Source organism: Numida meleagris, chromosome 2, assembly GCF_002078875.1.
Source record: "Numida meleagris isolate 19003 breed g44 Domestic line chromosome 2, NumMel1.0, whole genome shotgun sequence".
NCBI lineage: Eukaryota > Metazoa > Chordata > Aves > Galliformes > Numididae > Numida > Numida meleagris.
The window spans coordinates 128522827-128545630 of NC_034410.1; the positions used below are offsets into that span (position 1 = coordinate 128522827).

The 22804-nt window shown below is 41.2% G+C and overlaps 1 protein-coding gene across 1 annotated transcript; it reads left to right on the forward strand.

The window, feature by feature from the left end:
• LOC110394327 (regulating synaptic membrane exocytosis protein 2-like) lies at positions 8–19530 on the forward strand. Its single transcript, XM_021388114.1, has 6 exons — positions 8–204; positions 12696–12837; positions 13730–13842; positions 14518–14619; positions 16045–16184; positions 16588–19530. Exons 1-6 carry the CDS (start codon positions 75–77, stop codon positions 16804–16806), a joined length of 846 nt encoding a protein of 281 aa, XP_021243789.1. The 5' UTR covers positions 8–74; the 3' UTR covers positions 16807–19530.

Consider the following 22804-nt stretch of genomic DNA (forward strand, 5'->3'; position numbering starts at 1 on the left):
CCCGCCGCCGCCCGCCCGCCGCCAAGACGCCGCGCTTCTTGTACCGCGCCAAGGGCGGGTGCCGCTCGGCCAAGATGGGCCGGCAGACGGCGGCCGGCGGGCGCAGCATGCAGCGGTCGCAGAGCCGGAGCAGCCTCTCTGCGTCCTTCGAGGCGCTGGCGGTGTACTTCCCTTGCATGAACTCGCTGGAGGAGGAGGACGGAGGTGAGGGGAGCTCTGGGGCGCGCGGGGCCGGCGGCTCGAGAGGGAGAAAGGAGCACGGAGCGTGCTGAGCATCACATTGGGAATGAGGCTACTGCCCAGGCGTTGATTACATAGAATGGGGGAAGAGGGTCTTGTCGTTTGCGTTTTCTTCATGATGAAAAGAAACGACACGTCGCAGTTCTCTGGGAGTACGTGGGCTCGTTCAAGCGTGCCCTGTCAAAGTACACTGCCCGTGTAACTTTTCCTCGGTAGCAGCAGTGTGGCAGTGGTAGCACACCGTGCAGCTCACGCCAATCCTCTCCCCGTAAGCCAAGTCCTTCAGTGGAGCGTTGCTCCCATCCCCAGGAGTTTGCTCTGGGACCAGGACTTTACAGAACAAGGAAGAGAAATGGGATGTGTTCTTTGTGTAACCGGGGGCCGGGGGGAGCCTGAGCTAATCAGAATCCTGCAGTGTTAAAATTACCGTTGGGAATGTTGTAACAAAGGTGTATGTGTACTCAGGCACAGCACCAAACCCTCCCGGGACACAGCTTGTGTTTTGTAGAGAAAACCACGTGGTGGGTCAGGTACATTTACATGTAGAAATAACTTAAGAGTCTTCCTAGTGTAAATCAGAAATAATTCAAGATTTTTAATTCCATTAAGGTTAATTGTATACATTGCACCTTGGTTAGGTTCAGCAATATCAAATCAGGATACCTGTATTTGTACGAAGCTACTAGGCAAACATCCATCAGCTGTGTGTGTACAACCGTATTTCAAACACCTGCACAGCTCTGTGTCAGATTCCACATCTCTGGCCAAGCAGTGGCAAAGGTTTGTACCGTCTCTTCACATGTCTCCGTTGATCTTTCCGTCACAGCAGCCCCCACAGTCTCATCCCAGAGCACCTAACCTTCCTGATGCAGATGCCGAGGTCGGTCCCTCACCCATCACTGGGCTCCTGCTTGGGACACATCGGATTGCCTCCTTCTGTAGAGACAGGGCGCTGCTCCCTGGGGCAGATGGTGCTGTCCTCCCGTGCTTCATCTATTCCCTGCTGCAAACAGAGAAGCGAACTGCAAAAAATTGGCAGTAGGCTGCAGGGAAGGATTCAGAGGGCATTTTGTTTGGTCTTCTGACATGCTAATAAGCTCTGTAGTTTAAAACACACATATTTAAAGGGCTGATAACATCATAAATGATATTACATATGTTTAGGTGTTCTTTCAAGATTACTCTTCTATCCATTGCAGAGTGGTTGTCTTTTTAGTCCTGATTGTACAATAATTGCATCAGTCCTGTGCAGACTCACAGTATCGATTTATTTTGTTCTGGTCTGTTTTCTTTACTTCTCTAGGAGAAACTTTATTGCTCACTTGAGATTGTTGTGTGTCTTAAACTGTTCACTGGTCTAAAGAAATTTGAACTTAATGGAAATCAGTAGAGAATATCTGATAATTTAATGGCAATGCAACTGCAGTGCTTTTTCAGTTATCGCTGGCAAGTTTTTTAAATAAGTGGCAAGAGTCTACATACTGATTTTTTCAATGTTGTATTAAGTTATATGATCCTATACAGTTGTCGGCTATGCTTCAAAAAGGAATTCATGTAATGCAAATGAAAACTAGAGACGCAATTGCTGTGCCATTCTTATGCAGCTGAGTTTCTTCAGACATCCAGGTAACAGAGGCATGGCAGGCACAGTGGCTGAGCTCCCTTCCCTGGTGCACTCTCTGAGACTGTCAATTAAAAAATGCGGTAGGGTTTTTTGATTGCAAGTCACCTCTGCCCTCAAGTTGGATGTTGTTGTCTTCTAAATGCTTTTATGCAATTATATTTCTGTACCACTGCTGTCCGTTAATTGGTGTGGTATGTGCACTCACACGTTCATGTACTTAATGCTCTTTTGCAGTTTGATCTGTAAAAGCAAAGTGTTAAACCCACTTCATAAGTTACATAACCTCAAGAAGTAGTTATTTCTGTGAATGACCCTCAAGAAGTAGTTATTTCCGTGTATGACAGATAGGTTAAAAAAGGACAACCTGCTGTGGGAGTGCTTTTACACTTCCCACTCGATCACACTTTTAATACAAATAGAAAATCTTATCTTTTGGGGCACTTATTTGTGGTAGTCCCTCAAAGACTTCTGTTCACTGACTGCTGAAATGAACACACTGGCCCATGGGCATAGCTTTGGGTATGGAAGGAAACGCATAATGTCAAGTTTGGAAGTCACTGAAACTCAGTAGAAGGTATTAAGAGGAAGAAATTTAGAGGCCGCTTTTAGAACACAGTAAGCAAGAAGGTACATTTGAGTGTCAGTTGATTAAAGAAGCCCTGGCATCCCAGCTGCACTGTGCTGAAGAAGCTGCAGAGAGGCTGCAGCTCTCCAACCCTGAGGTGGGCACCAACATGTCCTGGGTCAGCCAGGCTTACAGCCCAGGGAGCTGAAACTCTGCATTTCCAGCCTGCTGATCGGTTACATGAGTCCTTCAAGTTTGTCCCCAGTTTTATTTCTAAATGAGTTTAATTATTCTTACCTGTGTCTAGCAAAAAGCATTGAAAAATCTTCTTCATTGATTTACTTCTGCCTGTGCACACCCAGAATTATCGCTTCATATGGTACCAGAGCAAATTAAGTAAGTCTTTTAGCAGTGTCATGGTGTTCAAAGCATGTTGTTTGCATATTTTGTTAGCTTCATTAATGATAAAGGGCACAGCCTGCATCGTAAAATGAGAATTGGCATCCACTGATGCTTGGAAAGGCTTTACATATGGGACATGGTTGAAGAGAGGTGTTGGGTGCAGAGGGCAAATCCCGGAGTAGCTCTTGAAGTATCTTCAGCCTCACATTTGGTCTTCCAATCCCTGCCCTGCTGAGGTTAAAGGAAATGTTGTCATTAAATAACCTGGGAGTTTTCAGTGTACATGTCTGTGACGTCCTTTTAAGTGTCTGTGTAGATGCAGTGCCTAGTTTTATGCATGTAACAAATTGGAAAGCAGTGGATTTGAGTTTACCAAGCTCTCCTGTGGTTGACTGAAAAACGTGCTTGAGCAAGTGAATTCTTGTGAGTAAGAAAGAAAGGTATCCTGCACACAGAAATGAAAGCCCAGGCTCTGTTTGTGTGTGGTCAGTAGAAAGCCTATGTCTGTTTTTATGAGTGGGACTGCTAACGTGGTACTTCCTCAAATTACACCGTGTCTATTGTTTGCTGTAATAAATCTGTGCCACAGTTTCCTTTTTGTACTCTATTTACATCCACTTCTGCCTTGCATTTACACTGAGGTGCGGGAATGTGCTGTTAAATGGCAGGTTGTCAGGAAGGCAGCTATGGAAATGCTGCTCGTGGCAAGACCTCTGTGCAGCAATACGCCCTCCAAGAGGGAGTATATTTCAATTTCATATCTTCTTTGCCAAAGCACCGAGTTTTTGAGTGATATTGGAGCTGTGAGAATCAAGGGGAAAGTCAAATGCTTTGCAGGTGTTGAAGACAATTCAAGAGATAATTTATGATAATTTAAGACGCAAATTAATTCAGGAAAAACTGGAAAGCATCTTGGTATCCCAGTATGTTAGAAAAACAAAAGGCAATTGAGAAAAAAAGCCACAGAATGTTTTTCAGCCCAAGACAATCGTGCCAAAAATAGCGAGAATGAGTTGTGTTAGCTGAGGAAAAGATACATTACAGTTCTGCATAATGATGCCTACTAAAAGAGATAACTTGAATGTTGCTAGAGGGGTTCAGTGGGAACTGAAACACATTATATGCTGTTGTTTCCAGCTGGTAACTATCGGGAAAACTTGCTAGAATTCAACTTGCTTGAACTGTTCAATCTCATGTAGATGCAAGCAGGAATGTTGCCATTGATGCTAGTGACTGAATGAACGGTTCTTCTTTAAATGTACACTTAACTGTGTGGTTGAGCACTGTTACTGGTTTCAGTGGCATTGCTCACAGATAAATCATCTGCTCACTTGTGGAGCTGGAGTAAAGCTGTGCAGTTCCTGGATTCTGTTCTGTGGTTAGGCCACCAGATCACACTGTCCCTCCGGAGGTCCCAGAAGACAATAACAAGCAGACAATAATTTAACCAGAAATAGAAAATGGGGGAAGTAGTAACAATAAATTCATTAACGCAGTAATTATTAAAGTGAAGAGAATCCTGCACATGAAGTAGTTATGCTTTAAAATTATCCTCTTAAAAGGAATAAAGTAGTAGCAAGAGTATCAGGCAATGACGAAAATGAGAATAACTGCATCTTCTTAGGGGAATTGCCCTACTTTTTGGCCTTGCTGGTAAAGATGACCTTGTTTACGTGCAGTGTGCATAGACAGGGTGAAGGTGGAGAATGAAGGAAAGGTATACTGCCCTACAGTGAGGCATCAGCTGTAAAAGGCAGAGCTTTAAGGACTGTAGGCTTGATTGATGCTAACACGCCAGAGACTGTCTACTGCCTATCTCCTGCAACAGTGGGGTGGCTCATATGGAGGATAAATCTGTATGACATCAAAGTTTATGTCCTGTAGTTTTTTTATGTTTTTGTGCTTGAGCCTGCACAGGGTCCACCTCTCCATGCATGCTGGGGGACTGGGGTCTCCCATCAGTCCCACTCCTCTGGCTGACTCCAGAGCAGAGGCAGCACAGAAGTCATTTCCAGCAATTTCTGTTGGCCTTTTTTTTCAGTCCCAGGTGGTTTTACAAGGTACTAGTCTGATGAATTATGTAGATACTGAGGTGGATAAGACCTCTTAAATAAGAAGCATAGAAATAGCTATACTGCTGTCAGCAAAGTAAAGAATGTGGCTGGAACAAAACACATGGAACCTGGGAACTGGCTGGAAAAACTACAGAGAAAAGTAGAAGAGATTGCAGAAGGATTAATGTTCGAAGTAAAGCATACGTTAGCCTGGCTGCATGAAGGATATGCCCAGCAGAATTTTAATGCTGTATTTCTTTTACATTTGTTGTGTTTCTCTTTCGAGCTTTGGTTACTCAGCAGCATCTACCTGAACAGCTGACAGATGGCTCAGGCACGGCTGCAGCAGCAGCCAGGAAACCACAGTGTACAGCAGGTCTCATCCCTGGTGGAACCTCCATCAACCTGAAAAAGCCTGACTTACATCTAGATGCTATAATTACCATTTCTCAATGGTAAGGTCGACAGCGCAGTCCGAGCAGTGCCATGCTGGGTTGCCACCTTTTCAGTTCTGGAGCTGAATGTTTAACAGCAGTAGTTTGGAAATGGGTCATTACAGTGTGAAACGTCAGAGTTCTGGGAACTGTGGTTATTTAAATAGTGATATTTGCATGGTACCATTACTCATCTTAGACAAAGCTATGAGGAGGATCTGTTTCTTTAATCTCAGTAGCCATCCAACTACTTGGCATCATCTATCTCATTAAGTCCCAATAGAACATGTTGAATTGTTTCAGAACACTTGGTACATCATTCAAAAATGCTGCACAGATCCTTCTGATAATGGGTGTAATGACTCTTGCTATACTAAAAATAAATAGGATTGGGTTAAAGAATGGCATTACTGGTATTACTGCATATTTAGAAAATGCCTCTCAATTCATATAAAATAAAAATAAAGAAGCGATTCTAAACTCCTCATTATAGAAACACTCTTCACTGTTTCGGAAGTTGTAATCTGCTCTTGGCACTACATGGAGTAAATGTTCGCAGTGAGTGCCCAAGAATGCTCATCATCCAGGAAACTGCATGTGCAAGTAAGCATAATAGCATTGTAACTCAGAACTGCAGTTTTGATGGTTTATTTTTACTCAAGATGGTCATCCTTTGTCGCTGGCAAAATCAAAGCCTGGGTTTAAAGATTTCTTGTGGTGAAGCTGTGTACCTATTTAGTGATTCCTTATGTAAATGTTATGTAAAATTAGAATGTAATACTACAAAATTGCCTGGTCTATTTTCCCAGAATTTTAATACCTTAGGGATGAGGCTGATTTCCCACTGCTTTGCACTTTTTGTAGTCATGTACGTTGCTGTACAAGATGTGCAGAGCAGATATATAATGCTACCATTCTGTTTTGACACTTGCAGAAGATATGCACAAAGTCAGACCTGGTAGGTTTGATTTGCCAGAACACTCATATCACCTGCCCAAGTGAGGGTACGTAAAATACTGTTCATTCAGGTCACTTGGTACGTGGGGCATCCAGCGGTAGTCTGCAGAGTTGTCCAGTGTCACATCTTTGTGTTTGGTCTTCCAGCAGTTATAAGAGGCTGTCGGTTGGTGTGTCCTCCGAGTACACTTGGAAAAGCTGTGGTCTTGTCAAAACAGAGGCAGAAACTTCTGCAACAGTGCTGGAAAGGCCTGAGTAGCTGTGTACAGTTGTGTTGTCCTTCTTGGCCATGCAGTAAAAAAAAAAAAGCAAAAAACAATATAACCTTAATAGAGATGTCCTGACCTGCTTATGGGCCAAGTAGGCCATTAAATAAATGTAAGAAATGTTTTCTTTTATTTGCACATAAAATCAGAAGATTATATTGTTATCATTTCAACAGGGCAAGCTTCGTGTTTTGATTGTTCCATTTCAAATGTACTTAGGTAAATATCTATCACATGAGAGTTGTATTTGTTGTATCTTTTAATGAGATGCATGAATGTGTCATTAGTTCAGTTGGAAAGCTGTAAGGACTGAACTAGAAAGTAAATAGATAAAGCTGCAGATTTTTCCTCTAGAGACTGTAGTTGCTGATATCAGTACAAGGGATACGCAGGTGCAAAAAATACAGCAGATGAAAGTATCTTTTCTGAAATACTAAGGAAAGTTGGGTTTATGTATGGAAACAGGAATTTGCTGCTTCAATTTGTACTGTAAAGTATATCTCTCTACATGATACTTAAAAACATCCCCTGCCGTGTTGATATTGCAGTCAAAATCTGTACTCAGCATCTATACACCAGAGGAGCCAACCAAGAGTCTGCACAGCCAGTTTGCTGTTAGATAGCAAGGGCCAAGCAAGCAGCAGAGGAATGGAGGTGCCTGAGAGTGGCGGGAGCAGCAGGAGAGCCTCCACGTAACCAGACAGGCTCCCTGAGGCAGCTCTCAGTGTGTGAGGTCTCTTATCAGAGGTTATTCTTGGTTAAGGGAATGGCAGAGTAGCAAACCTCCCTGCTGTTGTTCTGTATGTGCACAGCCAGGATCTCGGGGAGTGGTACCCAGCACGGGTATTGGAAGCCAGCTGAGAGCTGTCAGAGGCACTGGTTTGCTCACTTCAACACGCTCACCAGTGATTCTGTGTAATATAATACAGGGAACAGGAATTTTAGGAACATTAAAGTAATTTCCACTATATGGTAAATACAGCTCTTGTTAACACCTCCGTCTTGTAAAAGTATTTCAGAAGCTTTTGGGATCATAAGTGTTGAAAAGCTTAAACTGACGCCCCATGCAGGCAAAAGTAGTTTTTATTTTCTGAAGCTCTTACACGTGTGCTGAGGGTCAGTTAGGACTAGCAGGAGAACGATCGTGAACAGAGCAAGAAAATTAAAGTGGCAGAATATGACTTTGAACACATTAAAATATGGGAGAAAATAAAGAGCAGGTGCCTGCCTTAAACAACAGCATCGCTCTGGAGCTGGGTGTGGTGAACTGACTTCACATCATGTGGCCACAGCAAGCCAGGGGGATCTGTTCCAGACTGAAAATGTGACCAGTCTTTCTGTGAAAGGGAAGTAAAATACTGACAAAGGATGCTGCAACCCGGTCATGAACAGCCGAGATTCATGGTGGCTGCTTCTTGGGTCCTGTATATGGGAATTCACGGAGAATGGGACCCAAAAGCTTCTACGCCCAGGACTGACCAGAAGCTCAAGCAGCAGTTCTTCAGCTGATTATTTCATTCAGTTCTCTCTTTCTTTCACTTTTTCTTAGATACTGTCTTCGTTAACCTTAATCTTAATTAACCATGTTTCCATTATGGCCAGAGCCAAGAGGAGGAAGCAGAAAGGCACATGACAAGAGTGAAAATGTATTTTTTGACTGAAAATGAAAAACTAACAATGGCTCCCAAAAAATTTAAAAGTCTTTTCTGGTCAGAGGTTGCAAGGCTCTGTCTTTTGGCGGTTACTTCCTCCCATCCTGTAGGACAGGATTTTCCGTAGGACTTTGGGAGCATCGTGGAGATTCAAACTGTCTTAGTCCAGGCTCTGTCAGACTTCGCCCGCCTGGCTGCTTCCACTCTGGAGTGCATCCATACCGAGGGCAGCACTGCTCTGGGTTCCTGCTGCACTTACTGAGAGCGAGCTGAGACCTTGTGCTTTCCCCCACTGGCGGCAGTTTTCATCTGGCCAGATCCCCGCTCACAGAAGGTGATCCGTTCTGCCACTGCAGATTGCAGCTTGCCCTCATCTGATGTGGAAGATCATTTCGGGAGTGTCGCATCCCTAATTTGCAAATGATTTGCACTCAGAGTTGTGGGAGCAAATAATTCCACATGTCATTTAGAAAATGTGGCCTGTGGAGTCTATTTGCAGTAACCACATTAGTTAAATTACCAGTGTGATTAACTATAGGAATGAATGTGCTTTCATAAATGCCAGAGCAATTATTTCTGGTAATTTATTCCACTCCTTGCAATATGGCCATAAGATTCTGAGCTAGTGTTTTTCAGATAATATATTCCATATTTGCTGATGAGGACTTACGAGAAATTTCTTCTTTCTAGGGCGGTTAGACTATACTAATTTGGAGAACGTTTCCAGTATTCTTTATTAGGGTTGAGTAAATTATGAGAAAAAATATTTTCAGTGGAGAAAAATTATTTTCATTGTAGGTGGTCAGCAACATACTTAGCAACAAAGTACTAATTTTCTCATTCCTGCGTCCTTTCATTTAGGAGGTGGGGAAGTGTGTGAAGTGAGTGTGTATGTGTAAATACTTCATGTTTACAAATCCAGACTGCCACTTTACAGTGGCACCAGTTGCATGTTTACTTCTTTCTTGGCAGATGCATCCCCACCTTATTGATCTAGCTAGAGAGTGGCATCATCTCAGTAGGACTCATTGTACCTTACGTTTGTTTTCAGAACTGGTTTTGTGAAATAATCTGTATTAGAAGAGAAAGAACAACTTTAAAAGTACTGCTCGTTGGTTACTTCTAGGCTGTAGTAAGAGTAAAGAGTGCAGTAAAGAGTCCTGTAAAGAGTGCAGCCACACAAGTAATTGAATCAATGTTACTGAGGATGATTTAATTTCTAGGCAAGGATGAGGGAAAACAGCTTGGGTTTAAATGATTGGTAAGACCTTCAGCCAGGTCTTCCACCAGCTGCAGGTGGAAGTATGGCACCGAAGGCTATCTCTCTGAGGAACAACTTCACATTTTCATTGCTATTTGGGACATTTTAAGGGTTTTAATGACAAATACTTTTTTTTTTTTTTTTTGCTTTTAAATCTCTTGATAAACTGTGATTTTATTTGTTTTGTTATCTTTCTCCAGGGAACAAAGTATTGGTAGTAGTGTGAACAATCAAGATGAGGCATTTCATGTTATTAAATGTTCGTTTAGATAAGCTTAATCTGAAAGAATGTTCATCTCTAAAGCAGCAGCTCGGGAATCATGTCTGTGAGCTGGCTGGGGCTTCTGTACATCTGTTCCACATTGCCATTTTGCTGTTAAAATCTTCAGTTCTTATTTCAGGAAGCATCAACATCATGATTAGGAGCCTTACTGCTGAAAGGTCGGACCTTTCTCTTTTGAGGCTATCAAGAGAGCTGTGCCTTTTTTCTGCTGAAAGCTTGAAAATAGTTATTCACATAGCTTCATATTGGCCCTCCTTCAGTTCAGTATTAGAGTCAGAATAATTCCTGTTTACCTCCTGCATTTATACTAAACTTGGGTTTACAGTGCATGTTCAACTTCATGCTATAACAAAGCTGCGCCTTCTCAGCTGTTGGCTTGTCTTTCTGTGAACCAGAGCACTTATTTCAGTTAAAATTCATGTGGAAAAGCACTGGATCAGAGGGATGCTAAGAACAGCTGGTAAAACACGTGTCTCTATGAAGACTTGAACTGCAGTAGTTGTGCCCTGATTTCTTAGTAAATTGATATGCAACATTTATGTTGATTTTTTTCTATGAATATTTTGCTAGAGTGAAGGCATACAAAATTTGCATTCAAATTCAGGAAAAATTCTGCCTTGCTAATTAGTGGAGGGTGCTGAATACTTCATATATCACATAGTCAAATTCGTATTGATCCCAAACCCCAAAATCTGTGAAAGATGATAGGAAAACTTGACGAATCATGTAAGGTGGAGTCATTCCATTAAATCTGTATAATTCACGTCTACAGTAATGAAATGAAAACGGCCACTGTTTAACAAGACTGAACAAAAATGAATGCTGAGTAATCCATTCTACAATGGAAAGGGTGACATCCTGTAACAATAATGAAAAGAGCATGGGGCTTCAGGACTTTCGTCTCTTTCACATGTAACTATAACTTTATGTACCTTCTCTACAAGACAGTGGTAATTTTTTTCCAGGCAGTTTTGTGGGAATGTTTCTTTGACCTGAATGATGGATTTTAGATCAACACTGGACCAGCGTTGGAAGTCAGCTGTCAGCTTTCATTAGTTTAATACAAAAATTGGAGCAGCAGACACTTGGAACACCACAACACAATTGTTGATTTCTGCCCTTCATATTCCATATGCCATGTTAGCTTTGTGTCTTTTCATTTGTATTTATTGCTCCAGATAATAATGGGCATTTTCAGAAGTAGTTGTGACGTAGTAAAAAAAATAATTTCATTCTGTCGGGTATGGAGGTAGCTGAAGATGCAGAGCAAAATTAGTTTTTGTTGTTATATACATGTACTGATTAAAGTCATGCTTTTAAGGAATGTGTAGAAGTCTTTTAATAAGCAATATGACTGCAAGGAGTGAATGAACCCTTCATAATGCTGATATAGAAATGTTTTGTTATTTATAAATATTGAAGTGTGTCCCGTTTTTTGACAAGGGGCAGTGGGTTTTCAAGGTGTTTGGGGTATCTGTTTCCCACCTCACTGAAATCCCCATGTTCATTATCTGATCTGTTTCCCTCCTTACTGGAGGGACTGGGATATGTTTGTTGAAGACCTCAACCCATTCTTGCAGCCTGTAGGACAGAATGACACTGAGTGGGACTGCTGAAGTCCACAACCCTCTCCTCTTGTAATATGTCCTCTTATTCTAAGCCAGCCCCAGTGTTCAGAGGTCCTTCTCGGGGTGCAAGACTCCTTATCCCAGGACTGTCTCCTCCCTTCCTCCTCTCCTGTCACCAGTCCCTCAGGTCCAGCCATTCTTCTGTCCTGTGGTGTGGGATGAGACACAGGAGGTAAAAGGATATCAGAGCTTAGAAAAAACTGCAGAAGAGGATCTTGGATAGTACTGTACCCTCAGTGTATCAGTATTTAAGAACTCTGATATCATTCATGTCATGTACAGTTGGAGTTATTACTCTCGTGATTGAATCAGTATATCACACATCGTTGTGCTCTGGTCAGGGAGTTTTATCCCTTGAACAGGTAAAAGAAATTGGAATACTGAATTCCCTGCACTATTGCAGGACTAGCATTTAGTGTCAGAAATTATGTGGAGTGACTGCCTTAATCATGAAAGAAAGACTCAGGCTTCATTCAGTTCTTGGTGGATTTTTGTGTTGGTTTTTTTTTTGTGTGTGGTTTTTGTTTTTACTTGGGTGTTGTTTTATTTTATCGTTCTTTTAGTAGTGGGGTTTGGTGGGCAAAAATCCTGCACTAAAATTCTACTATGTTATATTTTTTTTCCCTGTATTAAGTTTTGAGGGTTTTTTTTCTCTTATCTAATACTCAACTATCTATCAATGTGCTGGGTTTACAACTAAAATTAAGCTATGCAAGCAAAAAATTGTGACACTTGGAGGTGGAAATAAAGTTTCATAGTGTGCTACTGTCTTTTTTGATACTAAATTAAAGCAGCAAGTGGAATGAGAAGACTGTGAATACAGAAAAAAGAATGGGAAGGATCCTTGATTTGTTGTTTACTGTCCTCACTAATGGATGTCTGTAATTTGATTAAGCGGATAATGACCGATGTTTCTAAATAAAATAATTCAGCTGGATTAGAATGTTCTTCAGACACTGCACGTTTGGACATAATGGCAGCATTCTAATTGAATCCCTAAGAGAAAACATACTCTAAACTGACTGGAATATGGCTGCTGTAAATCTGGTTACCTCCTCGGCCAGACTTGGGTTTTGTGTGTGCTGTCTGCCCTTGAAAAGCTGGTGGTGACAGAACAAAGGTACTTTAAAAGGCACTTACACTGAGTGTTGCGGCTGCTTGCCCGTTACTAAAATACTGATGTTTCTTAAATGGAATATTTGGTACAGGTCAGCAATCTGGCTTCGATTGTTACTGCAGCATGGAGTAGCTGTTCCCCGGCCATAGCAGAGATCTGCAGACGGCCTGCGAGGCCACGGTGCGATGGAGATGTCTCTTTTGTCTCCACAGAGGCAGGGGGTAAGAAGCTACGGAGCACCGTCCAGAGGAGCACTGAGACAGGGCTGGCTGTGGAGATGAGAAACTGGATGACCCGCCAGGCCAGCCGGGAGTCGACGGATGGGAGCATGAACAGCTACAGCTCCGAGGGAAAGTAAGCTGCAGTTGTTGCTGTGGTCACCTGGCATTTCTCTGCAAAACTGATAGATGAAAGTGAGGTGAACGCTGTAGGTCCTGTTCAGTCAGAATCTCTCCTGCAAGCTAGTGTCATTGATGGGCCGCATGGAGACCAAGCCTAAGTTTCTTCCTGTGACCAAAAGACCCTCCCATGATTCATATGGGCAGTGTGCGGAACGTTTCTACTGCTCCATCAAAGACACTTGGTGGATCAGAGGCACGTCATGCAGTGCGTGCAGTGCTGTGGGTTAAACAGAAGAAAGTTGATTGCTCTTCTGAAAGCCTCTGCCTTCAAGAGTGCCTCCTCTGTTTTGCAAAGCCAAGCATTTCTAGAGCATTTCCAGGTCCCATTCACTGGAACTAAGAGTTTCTCAAAGATTCTGCTTATTAACCCTGAAAAACTGATGTGGGCAGATATATGAGACTGTCATATATATTTTAATATCTTATATCATGATTTTTGTAAAAGCCCAAGTTGAAGGCCTCTGAATGGCATGTCCAAGGCTCTATCCAGAACAATCATATTGTGGATAGATTTTTAGTGGTATTGACAGCACTGAACAATATACCTATACTGGTATATTGCTGTATTGGTACTGGTTCCAGTCAGTGCACTGTATGCACTTGAGATGGACATTTATTTATGGTTGGTCATTACAAATCTCACTAGTTTTTCATCTTTTTCTTTTAAGTGGTCATGTAGATAATTACTGTTTTCTCAAGCAGCTGCCGATCCAATTGTAAGCAGTGTTACCAAAAATACAAATGATAAAGGCAAAAATCTAGAAAACTAACCTAAATCTAGAAAACTAAAAGGCAAGTTCAAGAGTATTTAGTGTTTTTTTTTTCTTCCCAATATTCTTTTTCAGTTTGATTTTCCCTGGTGTGAGGTTGGCTGCAGACAGCCAGTTCAGTGATTTTCTGGACGGACTTGGTCCTGCCCAGCTTGTTGGGCGACAGACATTGGCAACACCATCAATGGGTAAGCATCTGTGTCCTATAAATTTATACTGGAAATTAGAACATAGAAGATAAACAGATTCTAATTCTTTAAGTAAGGATTTTCCATGTGATTTTGAACAACTCAGTTAGGTCCAGAACTCTAACCTGAGCCAAAGTTGAACATAATTGTGGATTTTCATAAGGATATTCTGAAGTAGAAAGATGCCTTGAAAAATTCAGTCCTTTATCTGTTCTTCTTCAGTTTTCCATCTTTGAAATGTGGCTATGAGACCTTTCTCTGAATTACTTGGGTAGTACTGAACAAAAATGGGAATTTAGGTGCAAAGTAGTTGTTTTCTATCATGCTGACAGATGCTATACATTCAGTAGTACTTTTTCATACCTTTTCATAAACTAGAGCAAGAGTGAAATGATTCTAAGCAGTTTTATAGAGCTGCTTTGTACTAATACCCTTGCTGCCTTTATGTCTGTGAAATTCTTAAAAAGAATGTAATTTGAAGTAGTAAGAGCAATGGAAAAGGGAGGTGAGATGTTATTGCAGGGCTTTTCCATTGTTTTATTACATAAGTAGCAGTGAAGAGAATAGGTGTTAAATTACGAAGTAGTATTCAAACCTGGATCATACTTACTGGTGGAATTCAGAAGAAAGAAGCTGTCAAATATTCATTCTATTCTCTGTTTGTTTGTTTTCTAGGAGATATCCAGGTAGGAATGATGGACAAGAAAGGACAATTGGAAGTAGAAATTATCCGAGCCCGTGGCCTTGTTGTAAAACCAGGTTCAAAGACACTGCCAGGTAAGGAAGAAAAATCTTGGCACCATGAATAGAGTTCTACTGAAAAAAAAAGAATTCAAAAAAGTTTCCAAATTCTGAGGCTTTACAGTTCAACTTTGGTGACTTTTTTTAGCAAACTCAAGTGTCAGCAAATTACAATACTGTTCATTGAAATATAGAAATGTACTGAAATGGTTTAAAAGCATGGAGCGCATACAAAAATAATTTTCAACACTACTTCAGGAGAAAAAAAAATAGGCTGTTCTCTGTGCTACCAAAAGGCACAAAAGTATTTGAGTAATAGCTCTTCGGAAGTAGATAGAACTCCAGTACCTATAGGGAACCTACAAGAAAGCTGGAATGGGACTCTTTATCAGGGTCTGTAGTGGTAGGAGTAATGACTGTAAAGTAAAAGTGTGTCCTCTTTTTAGGTTAGATATAGGGAAGAAATTCTTTATTATGAGAGTGGTGAGGTACTGGCACAGGTTGCCCAGAAATGTGGATGCCCCCTCCCTGGAAGCGTTCAAAGCCAGGTTGGACTGGGGCTTTGAGCAGCCTGGTTTGGTGGGAGGTGTTCCTACCTATGGCAGAGGGGTTGAAACTAGGTGTTCTTTAAGGTCTTTTCCAACCCAAACCATTCTGTGGTTCTTAGGAAGTGGGGTGTACACTGAAGAGGTGATATTAGGATCTTAGAGGTGTAGAGGGAATCAACAAGAGGTGTGGAGTAGGTACCTACTCTCAAAAGTAGACCACTAGGTGATACTTACTCCTTATTTTATAATCTGATGTTCTATGACATTCTGTGAAAAGGACAGTATGCTGATATTTTTAGCAAGTGTTTCTGCCAAAATAGAAATTGTGTCAGAGTCTTTTCTTCACTAATTTTCACCTTGTGAAAAGATTATTTTAAATTATTAACAATTTGGAACATTGATCCAAATTTCACCAAAGTCAGTGCAAGTCATTCATTTACTTAACAGGCCTATTTTGCATACTGTACAGTACAGTCATACATAGGAATACAGGTTGCCCAGAGAGGCAGTGGATGCCCCCTCCCCGGAGGCATTCAAGGCCAGGCTGGAGGGGGCTTTGAGCAACCTGGTCTAGAGAGAGGTGTCCCTGCCTATAGCAGGAGGTTGGAACTGGATGATCTTAAAGGTCCCTTCCTACCCAAACCATTCTGTGATTCTATGAATAGGTGATTTTTCCAGGTCAAAATCTGAATTGCTTTATTGCAAAAAATATATATAAAAAGAAGAAAAAATGATACAAGGGAAAAAGTAAAGAAAATGCAGGGTTTCTGTGCATGTTAATAAATGTTACTATTGCTTGTGGAGATTTGTTCAAACAAGTTATATATCCAGCAAAAGGCAAAATATAGCATACGGTGATAGAATATTGCATCTGTTATGCAAAAATCTGGACTTACTTTTCTTTCCTTGTCAGCACCATATGTAAAGGTGTATCTATTAGAAAATGGAGTCTGCATAGCCAAAAAGAAAACAAAGGTAGCAAGAAAAACGCTGGAACCGCTCTATCAGCAACTTCTATCATTTGAAGAAAGTCCCCAAGGAAAAGTTTTACAGGTAATTTGCATTGCTATTCTTAATCTGAGAATGTCTCCTGTTCGGTTCTCAACGAGCAATTTCTAAAAATTTTTCATGCTTCATTTGGTAAATTTTACTATTTCAAAGACTTGTTCAGTACAGAAATACCAGAGTGACAGCTACTGATGATTAGCAAGTAGAAACTGCTAGGAAAAAGTTAGCTGTAGATTATTTTGCCTCTACTATGTGTGCTCCTAGCTCATTTCTGCCACTGCATCTTGGTAATATGTGCTGAACTTACTTGTATCAGCAGTGGAATTCTTTCTGTATATTCTTTCTATATATGATTAAATAGGAGAAAGCATTTGAAGATTTTATTTATTAAAGTTCTTGTCATTGGTACTGAATTTTTTCTGTTTTTGTGTGTTTCCTTTGCTACCAGATAATCGTTTGGGGAGACTATGGACGTATGGATCACAAATCCTTTATGGGAGTGGCACAGATACTTTTAGATGAACTGGACCTGTCCAACATGGTGATTGGGTGGTTCAAACTCTTCCCTCCTTCTTCCCTAGTAGACCCAACTTTAGCTCCTCTCACCAGAAGAGCTTCCCAATCATCTCTTGAAAGTTCAACAGGACCTTCGTATGCTCGCTCATAGCAGCTGTGAAACTGTTGTCATAGCAACCAGCGTTACAAAAAAAAATAATAAATTACAGGTCGCAAACCCTGGTAACACTGCATGCTTAATGTTGTGTCTTCTGAGCCTGTTTCTAGGGCTACAACGCGATCCTGTGTTCTCAAGGAAGTTGCACACATTGTGCCCTACAGAAGGCCCTCAGGTGAAGGACTGAAGTCATGAAGAACTGATAGGTTTGGAGTTCAGGGACACTCAGTTTTGGTCCAATCTGAAGCCATGGACTAAACTAAAAGAATCAATCTGTTTCATGCAACAAAAGTCCTTTTCAATGGCATATCTATTTTGTTGCTCCTGTTTCTTTATCTGCCCTCCCCTCCTAAAGCTTGGTTATGCCACAGAAATGGAGTTACCCTCCCGTGAAGCCATGTTACAAGTTGGTGAAATTGCAGACACTGGAAGAAAAGAGGAATGTAAAGGATGCTGGAAAAGTCAGCTGTCATTTGAAACACTTACTTGACATCTGAAAACTCTTCACACCAGAAAGGTTCAAGACTTAAAGTGGCGGGCTTCATACATCCAGCTATAGATACAGTGAAACCCCAGATATGATGGACTCTGAAAAATAAAATTCTGTGGATATACTGTACTGTATGAAATTAAAGAAACTTTTTTGCATGGACACAGATTTAGCTGAACACTTAAATTATTTTCTTGGGGCTGCAACTTGCAAAAAAACAAAAGAATAAATCAGCCATTTTCAACAGTTTATATTATTTTTAAAAATAAATTTCACTAGTGCATGGTTTTAAAGGGAAGAGAATGCAACAGGGTGATACAAAGACACACCACGTTTATCATTCTTTAAACCAGTCATGGTCTGTATTTTTGCAGACGTATATTAAAAATAAAAAATAATTTCTAGCAAATATTTAAAATTCTGTTTATGTGACAAGAAATAAGTGTAATATATTAAATTTATTTAAACGTAAAAGGTACAAGCCTTGTAAAGTTCAACATAATGTGCAAATTGTACACTTCTTTTACCTCCTCCTTTCTCTGTCTCTCTTTCCAGTCTCCCTTCTTCCTTTCTCTCTTTTCCCCCTCCACCTCCCATGATGATCATCATATTCTAAAATGGCAACCTTTTGACTTATTACTCTCATGCCCCATATTTGGTTGAGGATTGCAGATTGTTCTGCATTTCTGAATTATTTGAGAAAAATATTGTTTAAGAACTTACTTTTTTTCAAGCATGTTGAAAAGGATTTTGCAACATGGCTTGGGAGTACATTAATGTAATTCAGCATGTATTTGATAAAAAAAAAGATATTTGAACTTTTTGCAATTTATTGTACAGTGCATGGTAACTTATTTTCATTTTTTCTCACCTTCAAATTGAATTCTACAGCAAAATACTGGATTCATGTGGCCATTGTAAGATGTCTTCAATAAATTTGTTTTGAGCACCAGCATCATTCATTCAAGGGTTGAAGTATCATTTCTTGAAGGTTGTGGAAAGAGGAAAAATGAAGTAAATCATTGATTTTTAGGAGATAAATTTAAGCAGTTTTATTTGCACTGAACCAAATTAATTGCTACAATGTTGAGATTATAAAAGCGACAAAGATTACTAGTTCTTACAGTTCTGCTGTAAAGTTCAATTTTCGTAAACGACATTTGTGTTGACAAAGAGAAAATTAGGTAACATCAGTCTGAAAATGTTGATCTTTGGTTCGTAAATAGCCTTAAAGAAAGCTTATGGGTACCTCTCAGGCAGTTATCTGACACCATTGCCAGAACCCTCATTGCAGTCAACAGATCTCCAAAATCCTGGTTTTTGTAGCAGACAGTAACTGCCATTGGGTGGTGCTGCAAGTTCAAACTTCTCATTAAATTCCATGATTTGAAGGGAATGTAACTGGCTAACATTTAATAACAAAACGTCCCTTTTTTTCTGGGTCTTTGTATGCCTTTATTACCTACTTAAGGTTTAGTATTGAAATCTTGCAATAATTTTTGAAATACACATTACATTTACCTTTCAGGCCACACGGAATTATTCTGATTTTATCTGAAAATCTGTTCATGTTTCCCATTGAGAAATTGTACATGCCTCATTAGAGGGCAAAAGTAATAACAGTATCACTTAAATTGCCTTTTACTTTGTGCAATATCATATAAATCGAGATTGTGTCTTGTCTTCAGAGTTTATATAATGGATTGTTGTTAAGTTAATGAACAGACTGGTAAAATTATATTTATTGAAATAATTTAGACACCTGTCTACCAGCAGCAAATAAATACTATCAACATGCAGTCTGCAATATTCCCTAGGGTAAAAGAAAAAAACATAACCATTTTCCTGATACTGTGAGATGTGCACACACGATGCTGTGTTCATTGTCCTATACAAATTATTTCAAATTTTAAAATCAAGGACACGATGCATGGAAGGTTTGTACATACTTGTCATTATGCAGTATTTATTTTAAAAAAAAAATTAATGTATTTTTTTTAATTTTCACACGTCTGCAACTCTACTTATGGTTTAGTCATGTAAATAGCACTATTCCAGTGATCACTGCTGTCTTGTACATACTATGTTTTAAAAAGTTAAAAGGAATTACAGTTGGGGGAAAAAAAAAAAAGGGCAGATTAGGCCTGTAATGAACACCAACTAATGTAAATCGAACTCATTCTGGTGATGGTATTTAACACTTTAAATAAAACATTTTCTTTACAGAACTTGTGTGCAGCACTTTGGTTCTTTTCTCACAGTGACAGCCATAAGCTGTCAGACCCCATGACCTGCCAGAGCCTATAACGTGTCAGACCCCATGACAAGCTGTCAGACCCTGGCTGCAAGGCCGTGCTCAGACTTCAGTGTCACCAGGATGCTAAAGGCTGGGACTGTCCCATGTGTGAGTGGCTGTGCCATGCTGGTAATGTCCAGCCTGGGAGTGGGGTGGTTGCAATCCAGGTGGCTGCTTCAATTGGTTTGATCACATCTACAGCTAGGCGAGATGGCTGCTGTGTGTGGGTGGCTCTAGCCTGGCCAGGATGGAGGTGGGGATGGTGGGAGTGGTGGCTTTTCTCTCTGCCTGCCTCAAAGGCAGTGTCAGCATGGGCAGTGCTTGCTGGGACTTGACAAAACTCAAACACGGCCTCTAAGTTAGGGACCTGTGCCTTGGAAACGCATGGGAACGAACAGGGCAAAACCATCCGCAGTATACTATTTTTTTTTTCTAAAAGGTCATTTATTTCTTTGAGACAATTCCATGAGGTGGCTTGCTGCTTCCCTCATCAACTCCTCCACTTAATTTCACAGAATCACAGAACTGTAGGGGTTGAAGGGGACCTCTAGAGATCATGGAGTCCAACTGCTACAGCAGTTCCCTACAGCAGGTCGCACAGGTAGGTGTCCAGAAGGCCTTGAATATCTCCAGAGAAGGAGACTCCACAATCTCTTTGGGCAGCCTGTTCCAGTGCTCTGTCACTCTGAAAGTGAAGAAGTTCTTCCTCTTGGAAGTACAGAACTCCCCTTGTTCCAGTTTCTGCCTGTTGCCCATTCTGTTCTTGCTCGCCACTGAAAAGAGTCTGCCCCCATCGACATTTCAAACAAAACAAAGCTAGAGATCTTTTTCTTCTTTGCAGTCCTGTGAGTGGCTTTGCTCATGGCTTCCAAAGGTTGGCTCAGATGATGGATTTGTGCTGTTACGCTCAGCAGTTCTCGTACCAGTGACAAGTGTAGTAAAACACTGACACCATGGGTGTATGGGCTTTCCTTCTTCCACTCCTTCACTGCGGGTCTTCAAGGAGTTGCGTGGGGCCACATGCTGACCAACATGCCTACATGGTTCCTAAAGCCACCTGCTGCTATCAAACAGAAGTTCATAATTGTGTAGTATTAAAATATAAACATTTTTATATAGAAGCTTGACTACCAAAGTTTAATCATGACACAGAAGTTAATAAAGCATTAGTTTTCACAGCTTCCTCACAAAGTTAGGTAATTCCATGGGGGGAGGGTGGAGCAGTTCACATTTGTTCCTTTAGCTCACACCTCAGTGTACGGCTCCCGTCCCTGTCACCCAGGCAGCAAAAGGCAGACACAGAGCTAAAGGTCTCAGATTAATCTTCCAAGTGTGCCTACCCTCTCTGTCCCCTCCATGGTAAGCATCTACTTTTGATGTTATCAAAAGGGAACAGCTATGGGACAAAGAAGACACACATTTTCCCAGACAAGAATGACTCGCTTTCAGGACAGGTTCATGGGAGCTGGCTTTAGCTGGCAAAAAATAAAGCTTTATGCTACTATGACCAAAGACAAATCAGCTTTCTGGAATTACTGGCTTCATACCTGCCTATTTTAGATGTCTCATTTAGAATGGAATGAACAGCTCTGGGGAGATCAATTTCTCTCCCTCTCCCATTGACTACAAAGGCAGAAAGAGTGATGACTGCCCTGAACCTGAATAGCTAATTTTGCAGCAGCTGTACCTAGGAGAAATGGACCAGCTTCTTGACAGCCAGAAATAAGAGCAAAGACTCAGTGGTCCTTCATTAACAAGTCCTATCTGAACTGCCTGTGGAATTAGCAGGTCTGAGGGCAGCAGGCAGCTGACGACGGATGAGGGAGGAAATGGTTGGGAATCAATTTTTCGGAACTGACTCACTGCACTTTCAGGTCACCGCTCAGCTCAGCCCCAGTGAGGAAGAGGAGCCCACGCTATGTAATTAAACTATAGGGCATGAACGTCCCAAAATATACTTGATATGAGGTCACACAGAAACAAAAGAGCATTATAACTCAGCAGAAAGTGCATGACACAGGACCAAGGAAAACACTGTCTTAAGTGCCTGCCCTCTGTGACCATTCCTGCAACCAAAAACAGTCTAAGTACCATCCAAAATGCACTGTGAGGTCAAAAATGCACTGTGTTCATCCAGTGTTGAACTGGTGTTGACACAAAAACAGAATGGGTAGATGGTACTGGATGCTATTAGACTTATATACGTGGATGTTTAGGATATCTCAGCGGCAGGAGTGAGTTTGGTACTACTAGTAGGCCGTTTCTCTGGGATGGACTGTTTCTCTAAGCAGCTGTTAGCATGGCTGGTGTGAGAGGTGTTACTCAGTACTCTCTAGCTGCAGTTGTGGTTAGAGAACAATTAGTGGTTTAGAGATGATCTTCATCTTAAAGTGACAACACTCACTGAATTGAGAAAAAAACAAAATGCCAACACTTACTAGGCCAAAACTCAACAAACCATCCTGCTATGGCAAATAGAGCACCCAACACACAAAGAAAAAGGCCAGTATTATGCTTGCCAGTGAATGCCAACCTAGTCTAAGAATAGCTACCAAAATTACTACCCTCTTGAAGAGAATAAAAAGCAGATTTAGGGAAGAGTGAGGGATGAAGTAGGATTGTGAAATTATCAGTGTAACAATGGGGAAGATATTTTATTGATCCCCTGGCTTATGTCTGGTTAATTAGCATTCAGCTGCAGCATTTCTGAATAGCAGCAGGCAGCTGCCCTGAAGATGGGGAAGAGTCAATTACAGCAGGCCCCATTCCCCAGGGACCAGAGCACTGAGAGAGCTGCTGCACAGGAAGCAACTGGGTTAATAAGCCTGGTGACATTTCAGGTTCCTTCTTATGGCCGAACACACACTGGCAATGACCCAAAGACAAAGATTTTCCTTATGCAACAATTTTTCAGACTATATTCTGATTCCATACCAGCCTCTGAGCTGTGATTTTCTGTTTTGACATTCTGGCCTTAAGACCTGCTATCTCTCAGGTCTGCTAACTTGGGCTTGCAGAAGCCTTGGCAGCCACCTGCCTCAGGCATCAGTGCACGTATTTATGGGGCCACATGCACAAACAAGCCCTGTCCTCCACAGTGCTTCAGCTGTCCAGGCACAACTGCCTGAAGGCCAGCAGCTCTGGCTATTCTAGGAGTGGCCCTGGAGTATTATGGCACTACTGCATGGATAACTTCACTCCTCACT